The sequence below is a fragment of the Capricornis sumatraensis genome, chromosome 23, assembly GCF_032405125.1.
Source record: "Capricornis sumatraensis isolate serow.1 chromosome 23, serow.2, whole genome shotgun sequence".
In the NCBI taxonomy this organism is placed as follows: Eukaryota; Metazoa; Chordata; class Mammalia; order Artiodactyla; family Bovidae; genus Capricornis; species Capricornis sumatraensis.
In genome coordinates, this window is record NC_091091.1 from 34,331,549 (window position 1) to 34,356,870 (window position 25,322).

Below are 25,322 nucleotides of genomic sequence, written 5' to 3' on the forward strand. Positions count from 1 at the left end.
TAAAGAATCAGCCTGCCAATGGAGGATCCACAAGAGACGTGGGTCTGATCCCTGGGTCAGGAAGATCCCCTGGAGGAGGAAATGGCACCCCCTCCAATATTCTTGCCTGGAAAATTCCATGGACAGAGGAGCCTGATTGGTTACAGTCCATGGGGTCGCAAAAGAGTCAGACGTGACTGAGAACACACGCACGCAGCAAGCAGCACACGGGGATGGTAAGGGACAAAGTGCTTGTCAAACACTTTCATCCTTCACCCGTGAGTTATTTAATGAATAATTGTGTGTGTGATATGAATCTGTATCTTTCCAGAGCTTCTATGAGTTATTTATATCATATATACCTTGAGAGGAATGAGAGTTTATGCTGGAGAAAGGGAGCCCCCAGGAGAGGAGGAATGATCTCATGCCAACAGGACCCTTTGCCTCCTCCCATTTACTGGGATGACCCTGGCACTGCCCTGTTCAGTGCTTCCTCCTGTTTGAGAGTCCTATGAATTCAAGGTGAAAGTTTGATTCCTGATTTAAAGATCACACCTGCCCCTTGGGCTTTCATCCTGTGGGACCCCTCTACTCACAGGGCCTCCTGTCATTCACAAGATTGCCAGCAGATGTGTGCAGGAAAGGACTTGACCTCTAGATTCAGTTTGATCATATCAGCCTGAGCTCCTAGGGCTGGGCAGCCGTGGGAACGGGCCTCTCAGGTGGCAGAGGCAGTTTAAGGACAGGGGTGTGCCCTGGTTCTTGCTCTCAGGTTTCCCTCCAGAGAAAATGAGTTCCTGGCATAGAGAAGACCTTATCTTGGGCTTCCTTTCAGCCAGGAATGCTTTATCCGCTGCGTTTGGTCCGTAGCATCCTGCCCTCTGCCCTATTCTTGTCTCCCTGGTTTGGTGTTTCTGTCTCCATGGGCTCTCTTGTCAGAGCCACTTAAGAGGCAGAAACGGAGAAAGTCCAGGGAAGATGCTCCTTCAGTCATCCAGCGACACTTCCACAGAACTGCCACTTGGCGAGCACAGGCCGCTGGGATGGTCCTCGTTACCATGACTGCTATCAGCCTCAAGGGCAGCATGGGAAGCGGGGCTGATGACCCACCTCACCGACATTCAAGAGCACCATTCTGGCACTTGGTGACTGAGTGGCTATCAGGGAAGCATACTGTTGTTTGGGGACTAACACTTAGTCCTTCTTTTTTGCAGGTGAGAACAGACAGCCATAATGGAGCGCAAACCTCAGAAGAGTTCAGGTACCCAAGGGGCATACTCTCAGAAGGAAAGACCTTTTTATTGGAAATCATTATCAATTCCCATTAAAGTAGACAGGATACAGAAGATGGTTTTAGTAAGGATAATGGGTGGCATTCTAGGGTAATGGTTATTGATGTGGAGAATGTAGCAGAGACTGTTAGATTCAGTTAATCATTTTGTAAGAGCTCGCTTATCTAGAACTTTGGCATTTTCCAACTTTTATGGATCAAATGTTTTATGGAGATGGTATTGATATTAACAGCACACTATAGCCCTGAGAAGACTGGAAAATATTTCCTTAATTTTACAGGAAACTCTCACTTGGACAGAAACTGCCTAAATTGTTACCAAAGTTTATTATGTGGATAGATTAAGGGGCATCATTCAGATGTTCTTGCTTCATGCTCATATGCCTCACCATGTAAATGACTGGACAGAAGAGTCAGATTTAGGATGAAGTAACTTAGAAATCAAACTATCCAGCTCAATTCAAAAATAAATATTAATGAATAATTTTTCAAAGCACCTGTTACTAGTAAGTTACAGTACTTCCCATTGCAGAAGGATGTACAGCCTAGTTAGTAAGAGTCTTTGCTCTCAATGAACTTGCAATTTCATTCAGAAGTTAAGATAAACACATCTGAGTAGCTATACTAGGAAGTTAAGGTAAGCACATGCAATCAGGATCAGACTATGAAAGGTAAGAGCAAAATGCTGTAAAGTTTGAAGAAAAAAGGGGGGAAAAAAGCCACACACATAGTTGTGGCAATCCAGAGGTTTTATGGAAAAGGCATTTGAACTGGATCCGAAACGATCCAGTCGAGTTTCAAAAGAGACTGGGAAAGAGAGCATATCTCAGCAGAAAGGGATGGTTTGACCAAAAGCAATGAAGTAGGATAGAGGCAGGTTGTGTTCAAGGAGAATATGGCTATAAAATCGGACGGGAGAGAATAGATTGGTGCCAGGAATTGACCCCGTAGAAGCCTGGCGACCCTTGAAGAATTTCAAGCCCGGGAAAGGTATCATCAAATATGCTTCGGGGATTGCTCATATTTTGGGAAAAATAGCTTCACTGTGGTATAACTGACATACAATCAACTGCACATATTTTAAATGGTTTGTGTGTGTATGCCTTGGAAATGATCACCGCAGGAAGAGAGAATCAGCCGCATCACTCCCAGTAATCTTCTTGTGCCTCTTTATAATTCTTTCCTCCAGGAACCAATTCTACTTCCCGCAGTTCCGCTTTCTGTCATTCTAAGCTCATTTGTACTTACTAGAGCTTCACACGAATGGAATCTTACTGAATGAATTCTTTGGTTTCTTTCACTCAACTTAATTCTTTTGAGATTCGCCTATATTGTTGTTACATATAACAAGTTTTTTGTCTAGACAGTCAATTGAATTTTTATCTTTTGAATAGTAAGGAAAATATTCCACATATTTATCCTTGCCATTACCACTTCAGCGTTCATCATTCACTTGTATAAATTCAGATTCCATCTGGTGTCATTTCTTCACCTGAAGGATTTCCTTTAACATATCTTATAAAGCAGTCCTCCTAATTCTTTCAACTTTTGTATGTCTGAATATGTCTTGAAACTGCCTTCGTTTCTGAAAGATATATTTGCTGCATATAAAACTCTAAAATGACCTATTTTTCTTTCAATAGTTTAAGCATCTTGTTCCACTGGTTTTTATTATTATTGTGGTTTGCTTGCATTGTTTCTGATGAGAAATCTAATGTCATCTGTATTTTTTCTTCTCTATGCATTAATGTCTTTTCTCTTCCTTTGATGGTTTTTAAGATTTTTTTTTTATCACTGATTTTGAACAATTTGGTGATGTTCCTTATCAGTTTTCTTCATATATTTTGTGTTTGGAGTTCCTGAGCTGCTTATATTTCCGAGACAGTTTTCTTTAAATTTGTGAAATTTTCAGCATTTTTTCTTCAAATATTTTTTCTGTCTTTCTCCTCTACTTCAAGGACTCCAGTTACTTTAAATTGTTGTTGTTACTCAGTTGCTAAATTGAGTCTGATTCTTTCCAGCCTCATGGACTACAGCACACCAGGCTTCTCTGTCTTCCATACTCTCCCAAAGTTTGCTCAAACTATATCCATTGAGTCAGGTCACTTGAAATTGTCCCACAATGCACTGGTGCTTTTCTAATGTTTAGGTTTTTTTTTTTTTTTTTTTTTTTTGCTTTTCACTCTGAGTTTGTTTTGGTAGCCCTGTTAATCCCATCTGGTATTACTGTTTTTCTGAGACGTAGTTTTCATCTCTAGTTCACTTTGGATCTTTTCTATATCTTCTGTGTATCTAATTTCTTGAATGTGCAAAATGAAATTAATAATGCTGGTTTTAATGAACTCCTCTATTAATTCTCATATCTGTGCAGTTCTACACCTGGTTTGATGTATTGATGATTATCCACATTATGGATAATGCTTTCCTGCCTCTTTGCATAGCTGGTAACTTTTGATTAGTTGCCAGATCTTGCAAATTTTACCTTGTTGGGTACTGGATGAGTGAGTGAGTGAGTGAGTGAAGTCGCTCAGTCGTGTCCGACTCTTTGCGACCCCATGGACCTATGTAGCCTACCAGGCTTCTCTGTCCATGGGATTCTCTAGGCAAGAATACTGGAGTGGGTTACCATTTCCTTCTCCAGGGGATCTTCCCAACCCAGGGATCGAACCCAGGTCTCCCGCATCAGAGGTGGACGCTTTAACCTCTGAGCCATTTTTGTATTTCTATGGAAAAAAAAAAAATCTTAATGACCCAGATAAATGTGATGATGTGATCACTTAGCTAGAGCCAAACATCCTGGAATGAGAAATCAAGTAGGCCTTAGGAAGCATCTCTGCAAACAAAGCTAGTGGCGGTGAAGGAATCCCAGCTGAGCAATTTCAAATCCTAAAATATGATGCTATTAAAGTGCTGCACTCAATGTGCCAGCAAATTTGGAAAACTCAGCAATGGCCACAAGACTGGAAAAGGTCAGTTTTCATTCCAATCCCAAAGAAAGGCAATGCCAAAGAATGCTCAAACTACCACGCAATTGCGCTTGTTTCACATGCTAGCAAAGTAATGTTCAAAATTCTCCAAGCCAGGCTTCAACAGTACGTGAACTGTGAACTTTTAGATGTTCAAGTTGGATTTAGAAAAGGCAGAGGAACCAGAGATCAAATTGCCAACATCCGCTGGATCATCAAAAAAGCAAGAGAGTTCCAGAAGAACATCTATTTCTGCTTTATTGACTATGCCAAAGCCTTTGACTGTGTGGATCACAATAAACTGTGGAAAATTCTAACAGAGATGGGAATACCAGACCTCCTGACCTGCCTTTTGAGAAACCTATATGCAGGTCAGGAAGCAACAGTTAGAACTGGACATGGAACAACAGACTGGTTCCAAATAGGAAAAGGAGTACATCAAGGCTGTATATTGTCACCCTGCTTATTTAACTTCTATGCAGAGTACATCATGAGAAACACTGGGCTGGAAGAAGCACAAGCTGGAACCAATATTGCCGGGAGAAATGTCAATAACCTCAGATATGCAGATGACACCACCCTTATGGTAGAAAGTGAAGAGGAACTCAAAAGCCTCTTGATGAAAGTGAAAGAGGAGAATGAAAAAGTTGGCTTAAAACTCAACATTCAAAAAACCAAGATCATGGCCTCTGGTCCCATCACTTCATGGCAAGTAGATGGGGAAACAATGGAAACAGTGAGAGACTATTTTCTTGGACTTCGAAATCACTGCAAATGGTGACTTCAGCCATGAAATTAAAAGACGCTTGCTCCTTGGAAGAAAAGCTATGGCAAACCTAGACAGCATATTAAAAAGCAGAGACATGATTTTGCCAACAAAGGTCCATATACTCAAAGCTGTGGTTTTTCTGGTAGACATGTATAGATGTGAGCATTGGAGCATAAAAAAAGCTGAGCGCTAAAGACTTTATGCTTTTGAACTGTGGTGTCGGAGAAGACTCTTGAGAGTCCCTCAGACTGCAAGGAAATCAAACCAATCAATCCTAAAGATAATCAGTCCTAAATATTCATTGCAAGGACTGATGCTGAAGCTGAAGCGCCAATACTTTGACCACCTGATATGAAGAGCCAACTCATTATAAAAGACTCTGCTGCTGAAAAGACTGAAGGCAGGAGGAGAAGGGGACAACAGAGGATGAGATGGTTGAATGGCATCACCGACTCAAGGGACATGAGTTTAAGTAAGCTCCAGGAGATGGTGAAGCACAGAGAAGCTTGGCATGCTGCAGTCCATGGGGTCACAAAATATTAGACACAACTGAGCAACTGAACAAACAAAAAATAAACCTTGAGCATTCTTTCTGGGATGCAGTTAAGTTTCTTGCAAGCAATTCAATCCTTTTAAGACTTGCTTTTCTGATTTGCTAGATCTGGAGCAGTCCTCACTACTGAGGAATGACTTTCCTGAGTACTCTTCCCAAAACTCCATAAATGATCAGTTTTGCTAGTTTAGCTGGAGGGAACAAGCACTTTCTCTGGCCCACCAGAACACTGGGCATTATTTCCTCTAATTTTTTCTAATGGTTCTTTATCTGGCCTTGGGTAATTTCTCCACACACATATACTGATAAATATTCTTGAATACTTGAAAGTGAAGTCACTCAGTCATGTCCAACTCTTTGCGACCCCATGGACAGTAGCCTGCACCAGGCTCCTCTGTCCATGGGATTTTCTAGTACTGGAGTGGGTTGCCATTTCCTTCTCCAGGGAATCTTCCCGACTGAGGGATTGAACCCAGGTCTTCCGAATTGTAGACAGATGCTTTACCATCTGAGCCACCAGGGAAGTCCTATGAATACTTGAAAGTGAAGTCACTCAGTCGTGTCCGACTCTTTGCGACCCCATGGACTGTAGCCTACCAGGCTCCTCCGTCCCTGGGATTTTCCAGGCAAGAGTACTAGAGTGGGCTGCCGTTTCCTTCTCCAATGAGGGGGACCTTATTAGTGTCTCCGGGATTCTCTCTCATGTAGCTCTTTCTTCTGTCTTGTGAGCTCTAGCTGCCTTGATCTCCCTGAACCCTCATCTTTCTTCCCCCAGTTCAGGGGTCCACCTGGTCCCACCTCAGTTCCCCTTTTCTGTGCTGCGGGCTGGAAACTCCATCAAGGGAATTGTGGGGCTCACCTAGTTTGTTTCCTGTCTGTTAAAGGTCCATTGACTTTTATTGCCTATGGCCAGTGTCTTGAAAACCACTATTTTAAATATTTTGTTTATTTTAAACAGGAGAGTAAATCCTGTCACTACATCTTTGTCCAAAGTGTAAATTTGGTCAGATGTGGCATGGGTTTGATCCCTGGGTTGGAAAGACCCCCTAAAGTAGAAAATGGCAACCCACTCCAGTATTCTTGCCTGGAAAATCCCATGGACAGAGGAGCCTGGTGGGCTACAGTCCATGGGGTCCCAAAAAATTGAACATGGCTGAGCACAAGCATGGACAGATTCTTTAGTAAAGGCTATCTTTTACCAAACCCATGGATGAAATAGAATTTTAGCCTGGATGTAAAAGCAAAGTTGAAGTCTTCTTTTCAAAATAAATTCTATTTTAGCAACATTAATTTTTTTCTAAATAATGAAAGTAGTTCATATTTTTTGCAGACATTCTCAAAAAATATAGGGAAAATTGAAACTGCCTCTACATTTCAATCCTTGCAGAGAAGTAGCTAACAATTTGGAAACCTCTTGTTTAATGACTTTGCCACCTTATTTTCAATAACAGGTAAATTTGCTTTTGTTTGGTAAGTCAAAGGGTAAGGCAGAATTATCTGGCTGTGGCTGGTGCTTCAACAGAAATGGAGACAAATCTTTGTTCACATCTAGAGAGCCAATAGCCTCCTCCAGAGACGGGGAGCCAGACAGGTGTGAGCTGAATTAAAGAAAGAGCTTCTAAATGTCATCTGAATGAAGGTCCTAACAGTGGATGAATAAGAATCGCACACTTGGTCCTGAGGTTTTTGTTCTCTTGGCCTATGATAGATGTTCTTTTCCGTAACTGAATCATTTGAAGACCTTTCCAGAGGTAAACAGTGTTTTTCAATTGAATCATTTCTTCTCAGAAATTTATAGAGAACAGATTGAGTCCTGTTTACTTTCTTTTACTAGGCAAACAATTTACATTCTATTATGAAAATGAAGTCTGCAAACAAGATTACTTTATTAAATCACCACCTCCTCAGCTTTTCTTCTCTGCGGTAAGTATTCACAAAAATTTAACAGGCCTCCCACCAGCCTCATGAGCATTTTTAAAATCCTTTCCCTTCCTCTGAGATTTAATTGAGATGCAAAGTGTTTTCATTTTTCAGACCTCTTGGAAAAAGCGGCTTTTCATTCTGTCAAAGAGTGGGGAAAAGGACTTTAGTCTTTCGTATTACAAAGACCATCATCACCGAGGTTCTATTGAAATTGACCGGTGTGTATCCAATCAAGAAAATGTTTACAACAACAAACACTAACATGTTGCATGCAAATTAGAAAAAGAATTCGCAAACGTTAATTTGTGGAACCAAGACTCTAACTGAAATATGAATTTTTCAGTTAAGTTTTAGGCTGAACAAAGTACTTTTAATCAGTGATAAACCAGATCTAAACTTATTTTCTAAAACTATTGGACAATTTTCAAAGCATTGATCACACAGATCTAGAGTTTTATTCAGTTGGGATCTTAACAATTGAAAAATATTAGCCAGTTTCCTTCCTAATTTTGTATTTGCATCTGCTTAATACTTCATATCTACTAGAAATTCCAGTGTAGAAGTTGGCATCAGGAGCCATGAAAAAATGCAGTCTGTGCAGAAGATGTTTAAATGTCACCCTGATGAAGTGATGTCCATCAAGACCACTAACAGGGAATACTTCCTCATTGGCTGTGACAGGCAAGTAGTAAGATGACATGGAGTGTCTCCTGTATGTAGAATAAAAAACAAACAAAAATATTTTAAAACAATAAATATGCCTTGAATAGAAACCAACAGCCATAACCTTATAGTCAGCTACGCATGCATGCATTTTAAGTCGCTTCAGTCATGTCTGACACTGTGCGACCCTGTGGACTGTAGCCTGCCACACTCCTGTGTCCATGGGATCCTCCAGGTAAGAATACTGGAGTGGGTTGCCATGCCCTCCTTCAGGGGATCTTCCCAACCCAGGGATCGAACCCGCATCTCTTACATCTCCTGCATTGGCAGGCATGTTCTTTACCTCTAGTATCACCTGGGAATACAAAGCAAAATACAGAAAAAAAAGAAACCCATGACCACAACCTCAAAAATCATCTTGCAGTCTATTTCTTTATTGTGGTTTGCTTAGGCTGTGCTGGGTCTTCGCTGCTGCACGGAGTTTTCTCTAGGTTCGGTCTGCAGGCTTCTCGTTGCCATGGCTTCTCTTGTGGAGCACGGGCTCTAGGGTGCGTGGGCTTCAGCAGCCGCAGTTCCTGGCCTCTAGAGCACAGACTCATAGTTCTGGCTCATGGGCTTAGTTGCTTCGTGGCATATGGGATATTCCCAGACCAGGGATCAAACCTGTCTCCTGTACTGGGAGGCGGACTCTTCACTAGTAAAGTCCTTTAGCATTCTTTATTATGATTTTAGTCTTTATTATGCCCCTTGACACATCACAGTATTCATTTCCTAGGTCTGCCATAACAATGTACCGTAAACTGGGTGGCTTAAGGCAACAGAAATTTGCTATCTCACTGTTCTAGAGGCTAGGAGTCTGAATTTGAGGTGTCATGGGCCACAACAGTTCTAGAGGTTCTAGAGAAGGTCTGTTCCAGGCCTCACTTCTGGTAGTTTCTTGGCCTGCGGCAGCAAACCTCCAACTTCTTTTACATAATGTTCTTCCTATGTGCACGTCTCTGGGTCCAAATTTCTCCTTTTTATAAGAACGCTAGTCATCTTGGATTAGGACGCCCTACTCCAGTCTGACCTCATCTTCACTAATTACATCTACAACAACCCGACCTGATTTCCAAGTAAGGTCACATTCCGAGGTACTGAGGATTGGGATTTCAGCACATGAATTTAGGGGGGAACAATTCAATCCATAACACTCACCATCACCTCAGAGGGACTTTATTGCAAGAACCCAGTATACAAACATCTGTGCAAGCTACATACATTAGGGAGGGGCTGTGCTCATCCCTGGAGGAGTCTTCAGTTTTTAAGAGGGGCTTCTGGTGCTGGCAAAGATGCCTAATGGATCCTTTGTAGATGATTATCTGCTTGACAGAGAGGCTAAAGTCGGGGGAGAAAGAAGAGGCAGGGAACGCTCAAGCCAGAGTATGAAGAAGCTGGATCTGCTGTAGATCAACCCCAAGGCGAAAAGCTTTCTTTTCAACCATCCCAAGAGTCAACAGAAAAGGGGGTGTGACTGATATACATTCGTTCAAACACATCCTTCATAAACACACGCACTCCCTAACGGGAGACACACCTGGAGAGCTACAAAATGGCACTGACAGATGAAGGGGCCGCTTGAGAACACAAAAGAAATACATGTCAAAGCCAAAAGCTCCAAACCCTGTGATTACACTGTTACCTCCCACTTTTCTCCCCATTTCTCTGAGCTTTCCTCGGTGGCATGAGGGTTAATTCTAGTGTGTGAGTGTGGAGGTGGTGAGGAGCCGGGGATGGGCATTTAAACTACTCGGGGGAGGGGGAGGGGAGTCCTTATCTGCCTGGTACCTACCCCCACTGCCTGTTCCAGTGTTCATAAAAGACATTCTCTGGTTCAGAAGGAGTGCAGGCACCACCGTTGCCACATGCCAGCTGAAAGTTTATTTCTTTCAACAGGGAGAAGATTAAAGACTGGGTCTCCTTCTTGTCATCACTCTGCCGGGATATAAAAGCAGCGCACCAGAATACAGAGGTGACTCCATATCACTAATAAAATCGCAGAGCCCCTGAACACAGCCCTCTTTCCCAAGGAAACAATGCAAGCTTTTCTCCCCCGCTTGGCAACTGGCATTCAACAAGGAATAAATAAGTGAGAGAATGTACATCCTTGTAATTTTTATGATTAACAATAGAAAAAAATTCTTTTGTGTTTTACAAGAAAGCTAAAATACAGACACTTCAGATTTTCATTACTGGAGTAGGAGGGGTAAATTTTAACTGTGCCATTTTTTTTTAATAGTAGCTGAAACTACAGTATTTTCCATCATTGTTATTCAAAGTACATAACAGCTACCTTTGGAATGACTAAATCCAGGGTGGTTTCTATAGAAATGCGTCTCACCTGTCTTGCATTTTCAATAGAATGTTTCTGTGATGTAAATGCTAGCAATTTTAAGTTGTTTACTTGCTTCATAAGAACCTTTGCTAAATTTGCCTAAGTCCTTTCTTAAGATAGGCTTTCCTTGTGGCTCAGCTGGTAAAGAATCCACCTGCAATGTGGGAGACCTGGGTTCAGGCCCTGGGTGGGGAAGATCCCCTAGAGAAAGGAAAGGCTACCCACCCCAGTATTCTGGCCTGGACTATACAGTCCATAGGGTCTCAAAGAGTCAGACAGGACTGAGCAACTTTCACTTCTCACTTCACTTTTCTTAAGACAGACCTTTATTAATGAAACTGGCCTCTAGGTACCATTTTGACATGGTTTCTTGGTTGTCCTATGCTTACAACAAAAGCAGAGGCCAAGGAGAAAGGAAAAGCAAGGGTGTTCTGTAAGTACTCAGATAATTAGAGAGAAGGAGCTGGGTACAGAAGGATACAGGATTGAAAAGACAGGGAAACTCAGAGCATCTCTAAAAGCCAGGCTGGAAGTCCTCAAGGGTTTGGGAACAGGAGAGGGACAAGATCAGCTTTAATCTTAATGGGAGCAGGCTGACCAGCAGTATAAATGCTAGTGGTCAAAGACTGGGAGCAAAGACCCCAAGACCAGGCTGTTGTTTCATTCTAGACCAGGGATCAATTGTGCCCTGATTCCAATATTCCTTTTCCATAAGCAGGAGAAACTCTCATCAGGTGATAAAAGGCCCTCTTCAGACCCTCTCCTTGGACCTTTCCGCCCGCCAGAGGCTGTCAGCGCCACCATAACAAGAAACAGTCTTCCAGACATGGTAATCAGATTTACCTCTCTTTGTTAGGACACCATGCCTGGAGCTAGCTGATTCAGAAGTCAATTGTATTTGACATCTTCCTCAAAGCCTAACCCGTCATGAATGATTCTTGGTCCTAGGATCTATCCTATATTTAGTCTGTTTCACCTACCATGATAAGCCTCACTGCTTGCCCTGCCTACCTCTAAATCTATTCTTTCATTTTGGATGCTCCTTGATACACATCCAGGTACGTATCCACATTGGGTGGAGATCCTTCAGCTAAACAAAAGCCTGGCTGGCAACCTCCTCTTTCCTTTCACCCACAGGGCAAAGATTACTTCTGAAAAAAAAAAAAAAATTCCCCAAACACCACTTGACCATTTGTGTTCCTGAGGCAAAATCAGATTCTTATTAATTTCGTGTATTCACCCAAATCAGTCTTACTTCTCTGTGTGTGTGACTTCAACTTCATTTCTAATGAAATCCACTTGAGAAAAAAATTATACTACATCTGCCCCTTGAAAGTGATTTGTAATTATGCCTCAGCTTTTTTTAGATTTGCAGGCTGCCTAGTTTTGGATATTATTAACAAACAGGCTGAGTGTTTTTTTCTTCTGCCAGGGAGGCTATTTTGCACCTTAGAGATGTAACCATTGGCATTCTCTTTTTTTTCCCCTTTTTACCCCTGGGTACCAGGCACATCTCAACAGGGCCTAGCTTCCTGTTTTATCTAGTTGGAGGCTCTCCGACTATTTTAAAAGCTTTTTGTAGCATATCAAATGCACCAGGCCAAATACTTCACTTGGGATTTGTAGTAAGGGTGATAGGAATCAAGACTGAGAAGGATAACTCTTTTCAAAATATGCCTCTTGCCCTCCTGCTTTTCAACTTCCATACCCTTCTCTCTAAAGATAATGTTATTGGCCATTTTGTCTGTTCATGTGGTGTATTCCAACCAGTTCCCGTTAAGGATGCCACCTACATTGTTGGGAGCTGCTGTGGTTGTTGTTTCCAAAATAGAATGGGAAACCTTCCTCATCCTCAGTTCAGCATGGCCTGGCTCCATGAGCTTGGAGCTAGAAAAATGGACACAACTTAAATACATCTTTTAAAAAAGAGTCACTTTCTTTCAAGGCCTTCCTAGAGAACATTCAGGGTTTTTTTTCAAACCCACCTCCCCCACTCTTGCTCTAAGGCATTGTTCTTGAAAGAACTGAATTATACTTATAACAATCTTTCTGCCAGGCAAAGCAGCTACTTTGCAGAATGTCCTGTATCTATGAGGAAGGGAAGCAATAATCGGTGGAACCTAGATCACCTTGAAACCTTATAATTTATACTATCACAAGATCAAAGCTAAAAAATTGCATTGGAAACAATAGAGGTATAGAAGCAGAGCGCAGAAGAGGAACATTGAGCAGAAAGGGAAAAGATACAGTGTCTTGACTCTAGGCTGCTTACCTTCTCAGATGGCCCTGGGTGAAAGGCAGGAAAAGATGAGAGTGAGGATTCTGTGGCAGAACTTAGTGACTTAGAACACCATGCACCAGAGAGAATCACTTGTTCTGAGTTCCAGGACCCAATAGTAGAGAAAAGCCTGAAAGATGCGCTTATAATTTTCTATCAGTGGTGACCCAGACTCAAGAAGCAGATTTAAGTCATATAGGCTTCTGGATATAACCCTGGAAGATCCTCGGACGTTCTCAACCCAATTACTCTATTATGCCTTTTCCAGAAAACATGTGGTTTAATTCCGTCTCTTGCAAAGAAAAAGAAAAAGCATTAATTCTGTCTTGATCTCTTGATTCAGCGTTTAGTGAAAGAACATTCTCCAGGACTCAGAGAAGCTTGCCTATCGCATGACTTCTCATCAGAAATCTCTCAAGATTCAGAAGAAGACAGCCATTATATTAGTCCTCGGAGCATTCTTTTAGAGGTAACCTCTCCCACCCATTAGTCATTTATTCCTTCTACAAATATTTACTGAGCCCCTGCCAGGCACTCAGACTAGGTTCTGAATCAGACACAGATGATGCGCTCGTAGTGTTGACACTTTGATAGGTGCTAACCAGGACACACAACAGAAAAGTCTCCATGCTGAAGAGAGACGCTTATAAAATGCTCAGAGGGCCTGAGGGGTGGCAGGCAGGGGGAGCTGACTTTTAGACAGAGGCCAGGGAAGGTTCCATGAAGATGATATTTGGCCTTATATGCCAGGTGAAATTTAGACTTGAGGGATTGACCTGAGGAGTCTTTCTGGATAGAAACAATAAATACGAACAGACACAATATTCTTGGGTGAGAAACTGTGTGGTATGTGCCAATCAGTATATTGATCACTGAGAGCCTTCTGTGTGCTGATTCAGTCCTGTGCTAGGCATGGTGGCTGCCAGGAAGGACCTGACATCATGCTTGCCCCCCTTCCTCCGCTGAACTCACAGTCTTACCAGTCTTCCAGAACGATGCTCCAGCAGAGGCGTGGTCAAAGAGCTCTGGAAGCAAACAGCAAGGCCCTATAGTATAGCACAGGGAACTGTGTTCAATAACCTGTGATAAACCGTGAAGGTAACGAATATGAAAAAGAATGTATTTATATAATATATAACTGAATCACTTTGCTGTACAGTAGAAATTAACGTTGCCAATCAGCTATATGTCAATAAAATTAAAAAAAAAAAAAAGAGCCCTGGAGGCAATAGGAAAAAAAAAGATTTTCTGTCTCCACTGGAGTCAGGGAAACCTTCAAGATACAAAATGGCATTTGATATGGGTGTGATGAATAGTTTAGCTGAGCTCTAACCTAACACTAACAAGTAACCTATTGGGGGAAAACACACAAAAACCAGTAAAAAGACTCAGTCAGACCATGATGGATTATGAATGCCAAGTTGACTTCATGCTACAGGCAACACAGGGGGCAGTAGCAGCTTCTCAGTCAGGAAAGAGCAAAACCAAGTTATCTTCTAGGACTGCTAACCCTGGGCTTCCCAGGTGGCTCAGTGGTAAAGAATCCACCTGCCATTGCAGGAGACACAGGTCCAACCCCTGGATCTGGATGATCCCTTGGAGTAGGAAATAGCAGCCCACTCCAGTATTCTTGCCTGGAAAATTCCATGGATAGAGGAGGCTGGAAGGCTACAGTCCCTGGGGTCGTAAAGAGTCGGACACAACTGAGCGCTCACTATTAACCCAGCAGCTATATTCAAGGTGGACAATGGAGAGAAGAGAATGGAAAGAGAAGGTAGGAAGACAGAACTGGGGGGAGGGGGCAGCAGTGCTCAAACCAGGGATGATGACATGTGTTCATATGAAGGAAGCATTCTGAGCTCAAGTAAGTTCTAGAAACAGTAGAGTAATTTACACAAGCTTCTTTTGCTGTAGAATTCTCTGCGCCTTTAGTATGCAGTGGTGGATTATAAACAGCCAAGCAGAATACAACCCATAGCATGTGACCACAGGACCCTGCTTTACCCCAGATTTCTTCACAGCCGTGTTCTCTGGGACACAGTGATGGCAACTAGTCTTTTCATGACAGTTGAACCAACCAGTCAGGTGATATGAACACTAAGCTATAATGTCTGACATTTTCTAGGTACTTTATGAGATGCAAGGTCTAGTAAGGCAAATAAAACTAAGCTGGTGACTTCCCTAGCAGTCCAGTGGTTAAGACTTCACCTTCCAGTGAACGGAGTGTGAGTTCTAACCCTGATCGGGAGCTAAGATCCCAAGTGCCTTGTGGCCAAAAAAAACATAAAACAGAAACAATATTGTAACAAATTCACCAAAGACTTTAAAAATAGTCCCCCTAAAAAAAAAAAAATCTTAAAAAACAAACTGGAAGACCTTTATAAAAATTAAGTGCAACCCTGTGCCGTAGAAGTTTAGAGAAGGGAAAAGTTGGCAGTGGCTAATGTGGTCAGAAAGACCTCAGGCCAGGCCTGAATACAGCATCAGTAGACAGAAGGGAGGCTTCCCAGGTGGAGCTAGTGGTAAAGAATCTGCCTGCTAACACAGGAGATATAAGAGACTCGGGTTTGATTCCTGGGTTGGGAGGATCCCCTGGAAGAGGGCATGGCAACCCATTCCAGTATTCTTGCCTGTAGAATGCCATGGACAGAGGAGCCTGGCAGGCTGTGGTCCATAGGGTCTCAAAGAGTCAGACATGACGGAAGCGACTTAGCACGCACACGGACAGAGGGGAAAGAGGGGCACTCCAGTCAAAGAAAACAGCATGAAATGGGCACTAGAAAAACACTGTAAAGGGCATAGTGGGAAGACTGGCTTGTCTGGAATGAAGTGTTCCAATAATGGTTGATGATTTTTTTAGGTAGGCCATCGGAAGCCCTTAGGGAATTTTGAGAAACCATTGCCCCAGATGACTCAGTTCTGACCACCTTGGTGGGAAGGCCCCGGAGGGCAGTATTTTCTAGGACCTTCACAGCCCCTTGAAGCAATTTGCCTGCCTGTGAGCATAGTAGCCTGCTCTCTACAGAGAGAGGCCAGCCCTGCGTTGTGTCAGAGCCTTTGACCCAGGTAATATTATTCTATAATAGAAAAAGAGTTCATGTGATTAAATGCCTAGTGATGAAATGAAAAAATAAATAGCCATTTAGTCCAGTAGTGTACTTGTATCAGGAGCGTGGGGAACCCAAGAGAAGAAAACAAACTCTGAGTCTGCAGAAACCGTGCTGGTTCGTTCTCCCAGAGCAAGCACCGCTGTTCATTGAATGGTAGACGTACTTACGGTTTCAGGGACCAGAGCCATCAAGGAGGGGCAAGAAGGGACCTGGCTTATTGGTAGACTTGCGTCCTTACATCTCTGCCTCTTTTCTATAGTTGGATAATATTATTGTTCCCAATGATTCTGGTGAACTCACGCACCCCACTGGACCTCGTAGTCCAGACAAGGTCTCCAAGACAGCTGAGTGTCATTACTTATCAATGAAATCCTGGTAAGTAAAACTACCATACTCTAAAATTTGCTCTTAGCTAATGTACTGTTCAAGAACAACTGCTGTCAGTTCATTTCAAGGGTTGATATAATAACACAGAGGCACTACCGTGGACCAAGCTCAGCATATTATTCATCTCAAAACAAGAAAAAGTGGGAATGGTGTCCCTACCTATAGAAAATGGTTAGTGACATCCTTGGGACATTTTCTGTCTTGTGGGGCAGTTCTTTCCTATCTTCCGTTTACATATCTCATGATCTGACTTCTGTCTCCAAACCGTCCCAATTAAAGAGCTATTTTGATTCCATATCCATTTTTAGAAGGAAATTCTATTGGATTTAATTCTGACTGTGGTTGGGATTCTGCTGGTTGGATATACTTCAAACACTTAATTTTTACATGGCTGTGAGCTACTTAAATTTGATTCACACACCGTGGAAATTTGTAGACAGACATGCTGAGAAAGCTTTTGTGTTAACTTCTTATGCTCTAGTCTTCTCAAAGAGCCATCCCTTGAGTCTGTTGATGGCAAAGAGGAATTTCAGCCCCTGGAAGAGATCCAGAATGGGGAGCTTCATCAGCAAGAACAAGCCTCAGGAACTCACTTTCATCTTTCACCTGCCAATTCCGAAGCACAGACCACGAATGACACAAAGCAGTCGGCCTCACTAACTGTTGTGCAATTGTCTATATTAATCAAGTAAAGTCTTCATTTCTGAAACTTTATGGGCCCATAGAGCAAGGCAAACTTTCTTTTGTACTCAGAACTCACATTTTCAAGCAGTTCCTAAAAATCTCCAACTCGGCCAAGAATCTGACCTTAGCCTTGTCACTGAAGTGGTGGCTAAGGACAGTAAGTTACCAGAGCTAGGAATACAGTGGTTCTTGGGCTGTGGGTGGTGCTTTCAAATACTTAAAAAAATTTTTTTGTTAGCTGGTTTTTCAGATTCTGGCATTTTGGATCATTCTGATCAGGTTAGCACATCACCCAGATTTTACTATTAAAATTATGGGCATGCAAGCCATGTCAGGTTTGGTTATAGACTACAAGGGGGGATCAATTAGGTTTTAAATTATGCCAAGAACAATTTGATGAGATTGCTCTCAATTTTAACTTTTTGGTGTCTCCTTCAGTGCAAAAATGTGCGATCTGATGTGATATATAATGAATTTAGACCAATTTTTACTTCTTTTTCATTGTCTACCATCATGAACCCATTCCAGGAGGGATGAGGGAAGGCATTAATGCAGAACTTAAATCTATGTTCTTCTCCAAATGTTTTAGATAATCTTTAACTGGACAATACCATCTCACGTGTCAGAGGCCAAGTCCACTCAGAAAGTACAGATCAGAGCCTGTGATAGCTGCCTGATTTTTGCAAACATCTTATCTTACAGTAATATCCCAGATGAAAGCCAAGTGCAGAAACTGAACGTGTTCCTTTCTCTTCCTGACATCAAAAATTATCTTGTTCTCAAAGAAGCTGCAGGACGGATATGGTAGGTAGATTTGAGGGTTATTGATTGTAAATGGGGTTGGATGATATGAAAACAAGAATTATATCTTGAAGCACTGTACGTGGCAAAGCTGACTGGAGAACTGGGACTTGTGTCACTGTTGTGCATGCGTGCTGAGTCCCTTCAATCGTGCCCGACTCTGCAAACCTGTGGACTATTGCCTGCCAGGCTCCTCTGTCCATGGGATTCTCCAGGCAACAACACTGGAGTGGATTGCCATGCCTTCCTCCATGCTATTGTCATAAAGGGTCTTTGATTGAGAATATTACTGTATAGGAGAGTCAGCTGAGGGTGGGTGGGTATAGAAGGACCCAACGTTCCAGGAAACAGTAAATTTCTGCTGTTTTGAATAGGCAGGGATATGTATGGTCCAAGGAAATCATTGCCAATCAATGACCAGTGATCGTTTCATGAATGAATGAAGTTACTGAGGTCAACAAGAATCTAAGATCTAAAAGAAAATGGCATGCCAGGGTAGAAGATGTCCAGACATCAGCTAAACACCTGCTGGTCAGGAAACTCAGACACAGAAGACTGTGTGGCAGAGAATTTCCTTAGAATGGCCACTGTTTATTTGACTCTATATTCTTTTTAAGACTTTGTAACTCATTTTGATGGAATATGAGTTTTATAAGAGAAAAAAGCTTGCTAACGTAAACATCACATGTCAACTGTCTTACAATTTTATTAGAGGGCAGGAACCATAGCTTGCCATTTTTCCAGACTTCCCACAATCCAAGGCTCAACACAGTATTTGACAGGAACTATAGACTTCTCTTGGAGAAGGCAATGGCACCCCACTCTAGTACTCTTGCCTGGAAAACCCCACGGATGGAGGAGCCTGGTAGGCTGCAGTCCATGGGGTCACCAAGAGTCGGACACGACTGAGCGACTTCTTTCACTTTTCACTTTCATGCATTGGAGAAGGAAATGGCAGCCCACTCCAGTGTTCTTGCCTGGAGAATCCCAGGGACAGGGGAGCCTGGTGGGCTGCCGTCTATGGGGTCGCACAGAGTCGGACACGACTGAAGTGACTTAGCAGTATAGACTTCTCTGTGTCTGAGCTTGCTCGTCTGTTAATTCATTTACATGTTCATTGGCCATTCACTGTGTAATCATTATGTGCCCACTTTCAATAAATACTTAGCATCCTCTGTTTATAGGATTATAAAAATATTTTAACGGTGGTACCACATGCCTAGGGTCTCAAAGCCTGGTGGAAAAGACAGCTACATAAACAAGTAAATATAAAATCGCATTTTATTTAAATATACAATAAGTGAGGGGCTCACACAATACAATAGAAACCCAGAGGCAGGAGAGATTAATTAAGCTAAAGGAAGTGTGACGAGGGCTTTGTAGAAGTAGCATATTTTGCTGTAGGACTTTGGAAGAAGGTTCAGGCTGGTAGAGTAATGATAGAGGAATAAATATTCCAAATAGAAAAAGGAGTTTGATTGTTTCAGATATGGTGAAACACAGCTAAAGAAATTAGTAACAGTGGTAGAATAGACTAGAGTGAAGAGCCCAATCTGTGTCCCCATCTGTGCCTGGCATTCCCAGCGGGCACCATCTCACACTTGTGTTGAATGCTGTACCCTCATTGCAGTGTGGCTCAGTGGGATGCCCCTCCACGTCTGGGATGCTTATTTTGCCATGGAGATCACCTTTTGGCTGTGAATGACCTGAAGCCCCAGAGCCTGGAGGAGGTCTCCTTGTTTCTCAGCCGGTCCATTCGGAGGGAGGTGAGTGTTGCTGACTGGCTCCGGGCAGGGCAAGAAAGAACAAGATCAAGGCCTTGGTTGACATCTGAACAATACTCTGAAGACAAATGAGATGTCTTAGTCCTCAGCCGCCGAATGTAAATAAGAGAATCAGAAGTGTGAATAACACTTCATACTACACATCTGAATAACAAGAATGTTATTTTAGGAGCCTTTTAAAATTCTTTCGTATAAAGTAGTATTTGGAGGGAGCCCTGGGCTAGGAGACTGAAACAGCTGGGTTCAAGACCTCAGACTCAGCATGACCTGGCAAAAAAGAGCTTGCAGGGAAATCAGACAGGCTTTACATCCCGCCTCCTTCAACCAAACGGTGCTTCAATTTTCTCTTCTGTGAAATTAGGGATAATGATAATACTAATTGAGCTTCCCAGGTGGCAGTTGTGGTAAAGAACCCACCAGCCAATGCAGGAGATGCAGGAAACACAGGTTCAATCCCTGGATCGGGATGATCCCCTGGAGTAGGAAATGACAACCCTCTCCAGTGTTCTTGTCTGGAAAATGCCATGGGACAGAAGAGCCTGGCAGACTACAGTCCATAGGGTCACATGTGCATATGCTCTTAAAAAGCTCATCATGTTTCTGCCTGTTTGTAATTCCCTGTATTGTTATCCCTTTCCTGGTCTTATTTTATTTCTGATGAGCCACATGACCTTGAGAAAGTCACTTCCTTCTCTGACAAGTGAATTTGAGTTTCTTCTCTCTAAAGTGAGAGAGGGTTGATTTTCAAACTGTACTTCTTGAACCCCTGAGAAAAAGACAGGAGGAGAGGAGAGGAGAGGAAAGGGACAGTGTTCAGGGCCTCAACTAGAGAGAGCAGGGTATATTTGCCCGAGTCCAGCTCCAGCAGCCAGGAAATCAGCCTGAAGGGGTGAGCGGTGTCGGTGGGGGATGATGCAGCCTCTGACTCAAAGTACGGGACTACATGTTTATTTCAAGTTTCAGGTTTTCTTTTATATTTTGACAAAAGCATTAGATCAGAGGTTTGACATTTTTAGTTTCCCTCACCCAGATTTATTGTCTCCAGAAATCACTGTTGCCCTACAAACAGAGTTCCTGCTTCAGCGATTGGCTTTACTATCTATTATCTACTTCCTCTTATGTGTCCTATACTTAACTTGTGATTACATTGTAACTCATGCTACAATCAGTTCAGTTCAGTTCAGTCGCTTGGTCGTGTCCAACTCTTTGTGACCTCATGAGTCGCAGCACGCCAGGCCTCCCTGTCCATCACCATCTCCCGGAGTTCACTCAGACTCAAGTCCATCAAGTCCGTGATGCCATCCAACCATCTCATCCTCTGTCGTCCCCTTCTCTTCCTGCTCCCAATCCTTCCCAGCATCAGAGTCTTTTCCAATGAGTCAACTCTTTGCATGAGGTGGCCAAAGTATTGGAGTTTCCGCTTTAGCATCATTCCTTCCAAAGAAATCCCAGGGCTGATCTCCTTCAGAATGGACTGGTTGGATCTCCTTGCAGTCCAAGGGACTTTCAAGAGTCTTCTCCAACACCACAGTTCAAAAGCATCAATTCTTTGGCACTCAGCATTCTTCACAGTCCAACTCTCGCATCCATACATGACCACAGGAAAAACCATAGCCTTGACTAGACAGACCTTAGTCCGCAAAGTAATGTCTCTGCTTTTGAATATGCTATCTAGGTTGGTCATAACTTTTCTTCCAAGGAGTAAGCGTCTTTTAATTTCATGGCTGCAGTCACCATCTGCAGTGATTTTGGAGCCCCCAAAAATAAAGTCTGACACTGTTTCCACTGTTTCCCCATCTATTTCCCATGAAGTGGTGGGACCAGATGCCATGGTTTTCGTTTTCTGAATGTTGAGCTTTAAGCCAACTTTTTTGCTTTCCTCTTTCACTTTCATCAAGAGGCTTTTGAGTTCCTCTTTACTTTCTGCCATAAGGGTGGTGTCATCTGCAAATCTGAGGTTATTGATATTTCTCCTGGCAATCTTGATTCCAGCTTGTGTTTCTTCCAGTCCAGTGTTTTACATGATGTACTCTGCATATAAGTTAAATAAGCAGGGTGACAATATACAGCCTTGACGTACTCCTTTCCTATTTGAAACCAGTCTGTTGTTCCATGTCCAGTTCTAACTGTTGCTTCCTGACCTGCATACAGGTTTCTCAAGAGGCAGGTCAGGTGGTCTGGTATTCCCATCTCTTTCAGAATTTTCCACAGTTTATTGTGATCCACACAGTCAAAGGCTTTGGCATAGTCAATAAAGCAGAAATAGATGTTTTTCTGGAACTCTCTTGCTTTTTCCATGATCCAGCGGATATTGGCAATTTGATCTCTGGTTCCTCTGCCTTTTCTAAAACAAGCTTGAACATCAGGGAGTTCACGGTTCAAGTATTGCTGAAGCCTGGTTGGAGAATTTTGAGCATTACTTTACTAGCATGTGAGATGAGTGCAATTGTGCGGTAGTTTGAGCATTCTTTGGCATTGCCTTTCTTTGGGATTGGAATGAAAACTGACCTTTTCCAGTCCTGTGGCCACTGCTGAGTTTTCCAAATGCTACATTCCTCAGTTTATTTCTTATCTTTCTAAATCCTGTTTGCCCCTAGCATCTTAAGATCACTATCTCCTAAAAAGGCTTCTAGCTATTCTTAATTATTCCTAAACCCTAAGCTCAGCAAACTTCTTTTGCCATAAACATTCCCCTCACAAACAGGTCTCAGATAACAATCCTTCGCATGGCCTCAAACTGCGGCCTGCCTGCTCATCCTGGAATATTCTTTGTAAAAATCTTTGAACAAATGTCAATGGTTACTTTATAGATTATTTTCTGGGCACAACTGCAAAAGGCTTTGTGCCTTCTCATACTCCCCTCAAGAACAATAAGCACCTTAACATTCTTTCCAGCCAACTCAACCAAAGAAAGGGAAGAACAAGTCAGAATCATAAGGCCTAACTCCTTCATCCCAGGTCCGTGCCTGTGGGACAAGGAGAGGGGGTTGGAGGTCGTGCCTCCATTTTGCCAGTAATGCCTAACGCGGCTCCTGACACATATTTATTATTACTTTTTCATGTTTAAATTTCCTGTTACCTCACCTTGAGGAAATAGTGACTTGGCTTAAAATTTCTAAAACCTGCTCTATTGGAAGACCTCTCAAATTTCCTCCAGCTCTGAGAGTTTATGATTAAATATGTCTTATCTCATCTGCATCACACAATAACATCGTTGGTTAGACAAATTGTACTGCCCCTACTGTCTGAATAGGGAAACTTAGTAAGAATGAGTAAGTTGTTTATGATACATAAATAGTTAGAGCAAGGACTCATTCATGCCTTCATTCATTTGCTCACTCACCATTTATTGAACATCTATTGTATGCTGGATTCTCTGCTAGGTCCTAGAGCTACAAAAATGATGTTTGAGTTTAAAGAGCTTGCAGATTAGTGGATAAAACAAGTGTGTGCTAGTTACAGGTACAGTGTGTGCCTTGAGATATGAGCAGAGGGCCATGGGGTCACAGAGGAAAAATGAAGTTAATCTATTTGAGGGAGGCCAGAAAGGTGTCTCAGAGAAAGGGATGCTTGGCTTGGGTTTTGAAGCCTAGGATAGGAGTTTGTGTGATGGAAAAAGAGGGAGCTTTCAGGAGTCCAGCCCAACAATCTAGTAACTGTGATATATTTCCTCTGCCAAAAACCCACACCGAGGCCACGTGTTTAATATAATCTTCTGAAAGTTACCAAACAACACTCCGATCCAGAGACCCAGGCATCAGCTCCAAAGCCAAGAAAAGAGTTTTTGCCTGGGAGCATATCCAGGAACTCCACCTGGGCATCGCTGACTGCAGTTTATCAAGACTGCCTACTACACTATGCACTCACTTGCAGAAGAGTGGCGGACAATGTTTGTTTTGGGCCCGTTCTGCCTCCTCACTTTCTCCTGTGTGCTATTGAGAAATACAGGGTGTTCATTGACATGATTATTGGAAGGTCAAAAAATTCCCTAACTTACTCACCCCACCATTCCTTTATGTTAAAAATGAATACCCGGTCCTTTTTAAAATTCAAATAGCTGGTCCCTGGAAGGAAAATAATGTTGGAAGAGGGGAAATGTGGAACCAAAAGTATGTGTGTGTGTGTGTGTGTGTGTGTGTGTGTGTGTGTGAGTCTCTCAGTAGTGTCTAACTCTTTGGAACCCCCTGTAGCCCACCAGGCTCCTCAGTCCATGGAATTCTCCAGGCAAAAATACTGGAGTGGCTAGCCATTCCCTTCTCCAGGGGATCTTTCCCAACAAGGATCTAATCTGGCTCTCCTCCACTGGCAGGCAGATTCTTTACCCTCTGGGCCATAAGGGAAGCCTAGAGAGGGTGGTCAAAGACTGATAATGTCTTAGAATAGTTGAACCAAGCAGATGCATATTCCATCCTTGAGACATGAAGTTGATGGAAATAGGAATTTGGGGTGAGCAGGGGCTGGGGTCAGGGAGGAGAGAGAATATGTGAGTGTAAAAGGGGAGGAGATGCTAGATTGCAGGAAAAACACAGAGAGATTCAGTTTCCTCTCAATTTTGTCAGAGTCTGGTCCTGTCCAGTGCTCTGGTTTCAAGAGGCTTTTTAATTCTTGGTACAAATGGGCCTTTCTGGGCAGGATTAATGTATTCTGATTCTGTGTGTATGTTCAGTTGCTCAGTCATGTCTGACCCTTTGCAACCCCGTGGACTGTAGCCCCCAGGCTCCTCTTGTGGATGGAATTTTTCAGGCACTAATACTATAACGGGTTGCCATTTTCCTCCTCCAGGGCTTCTTCCCAACCCAGGGATCGAACCTGCATCTCTTGCATCTCCCGCATTGGCAGGCAGATTCTTTGCCACTAGCACCACCCAGGAAACCCCAATGTACTCTGGAATCCGCCCTGAAGTCTCAGGCCAGTGGAGGCCAGAGAATAAAAACCCACCTTCCCCCTGGCTTTTTCCTGCCCAGATTTTCTTCAAAACCAGCTTCACAGGGTGTGAATGAGGACAGACTGAAATTGAGAATCAACAGTCCTAAGGATAATCTTTAACCATTTAATGTTCCTCTCTCTTGTGTTTTAGAAAGTAAAACTCACCATTGGTCGTATCCCAAATTCAGAGAAATTTCACACAATAGCCTGTACGTGCTCCTTACAAGACCAAGGTGTTAAACCTCCTCAACTGGTTACATCTGTACTGGAGGGGACACTGAAAAGGACTCCAGCCATTAAAAAGGGTCAGCAGAAAAGATCTGGAAAGTAGCATGCTGGGGCCCACCTCCACCAAGCCAGGACGGGCTTTGGACTCTGTGCTGGACTCTGGCCCTCACCACTGTGTGACACCAGGCAGCCAGCACACCTCTCTGAATTTCTCCATCTGCATCTTAACAATGGAAATGACCCTCCCCTCTCTGGCTTTAGCATCAGGGATGCTGAGAGGGCCAAATGGAATAATGTCTATGGAACCCAGTGAACATATAAGACCTTATTATCTCAGACTTTGTCCCAAACACCACAGACAGAGATTGGGTAAGTTTCTCATCTAAAATGCGCTGTGTGTTCTGTGAGGTCATGATCCACACAATCTCTTCTTTGTTAGGGAATGGACAGTTGGAAATACTCATTCCGGGAAGCCAAGATTCCCCAGGGAGATGTGATACCATATCGGCCTTCCCAAACACCTCCTGTTACTCATCATGTCCAGAATGTTGAGACATCAGTGGCCTCTTGGATTCCATGATTGTCTTGTTTTCTTAAAGACTCAGG

The 25,322-nt window shown here is 42.9% G+C and overlaps 1 protein-coding gene across 1 annotated transcript; it reads left to right on the forward strand.

Moving 5' to 3' along the window:
* Positions 1-1,212: 1,212 nt before the first annotated feature.
* Positions 1,213-24,819, forward strand: PLEKHS1 (pleckstrin homology domain containing S1). Its single transcript, XM_068961722.1, has 12 exons — positions 1,213-1,240; positions 7,393-7,481; positions 7,593-7,699; positions 8,028-8,166; positions 10,084-10,155; positions 11,237-11,347; positions 13,140-13,265; positions 16,166-16,281; positions 16,775-16,981; positions 17,680-17,781; positions 19,409-19,544; positions 24,640-24,819. Exons 1-12 carry the CDS (start codon positions 1,213-1,215, stop codon positions 24,817-24,819), a joined length of 1,413 nt encoding a protein of 470 aa, XP_068817823.1.
* The last annotated feature ends 503 nt before the right edge of the window (positions 24,820-25,322 follow it).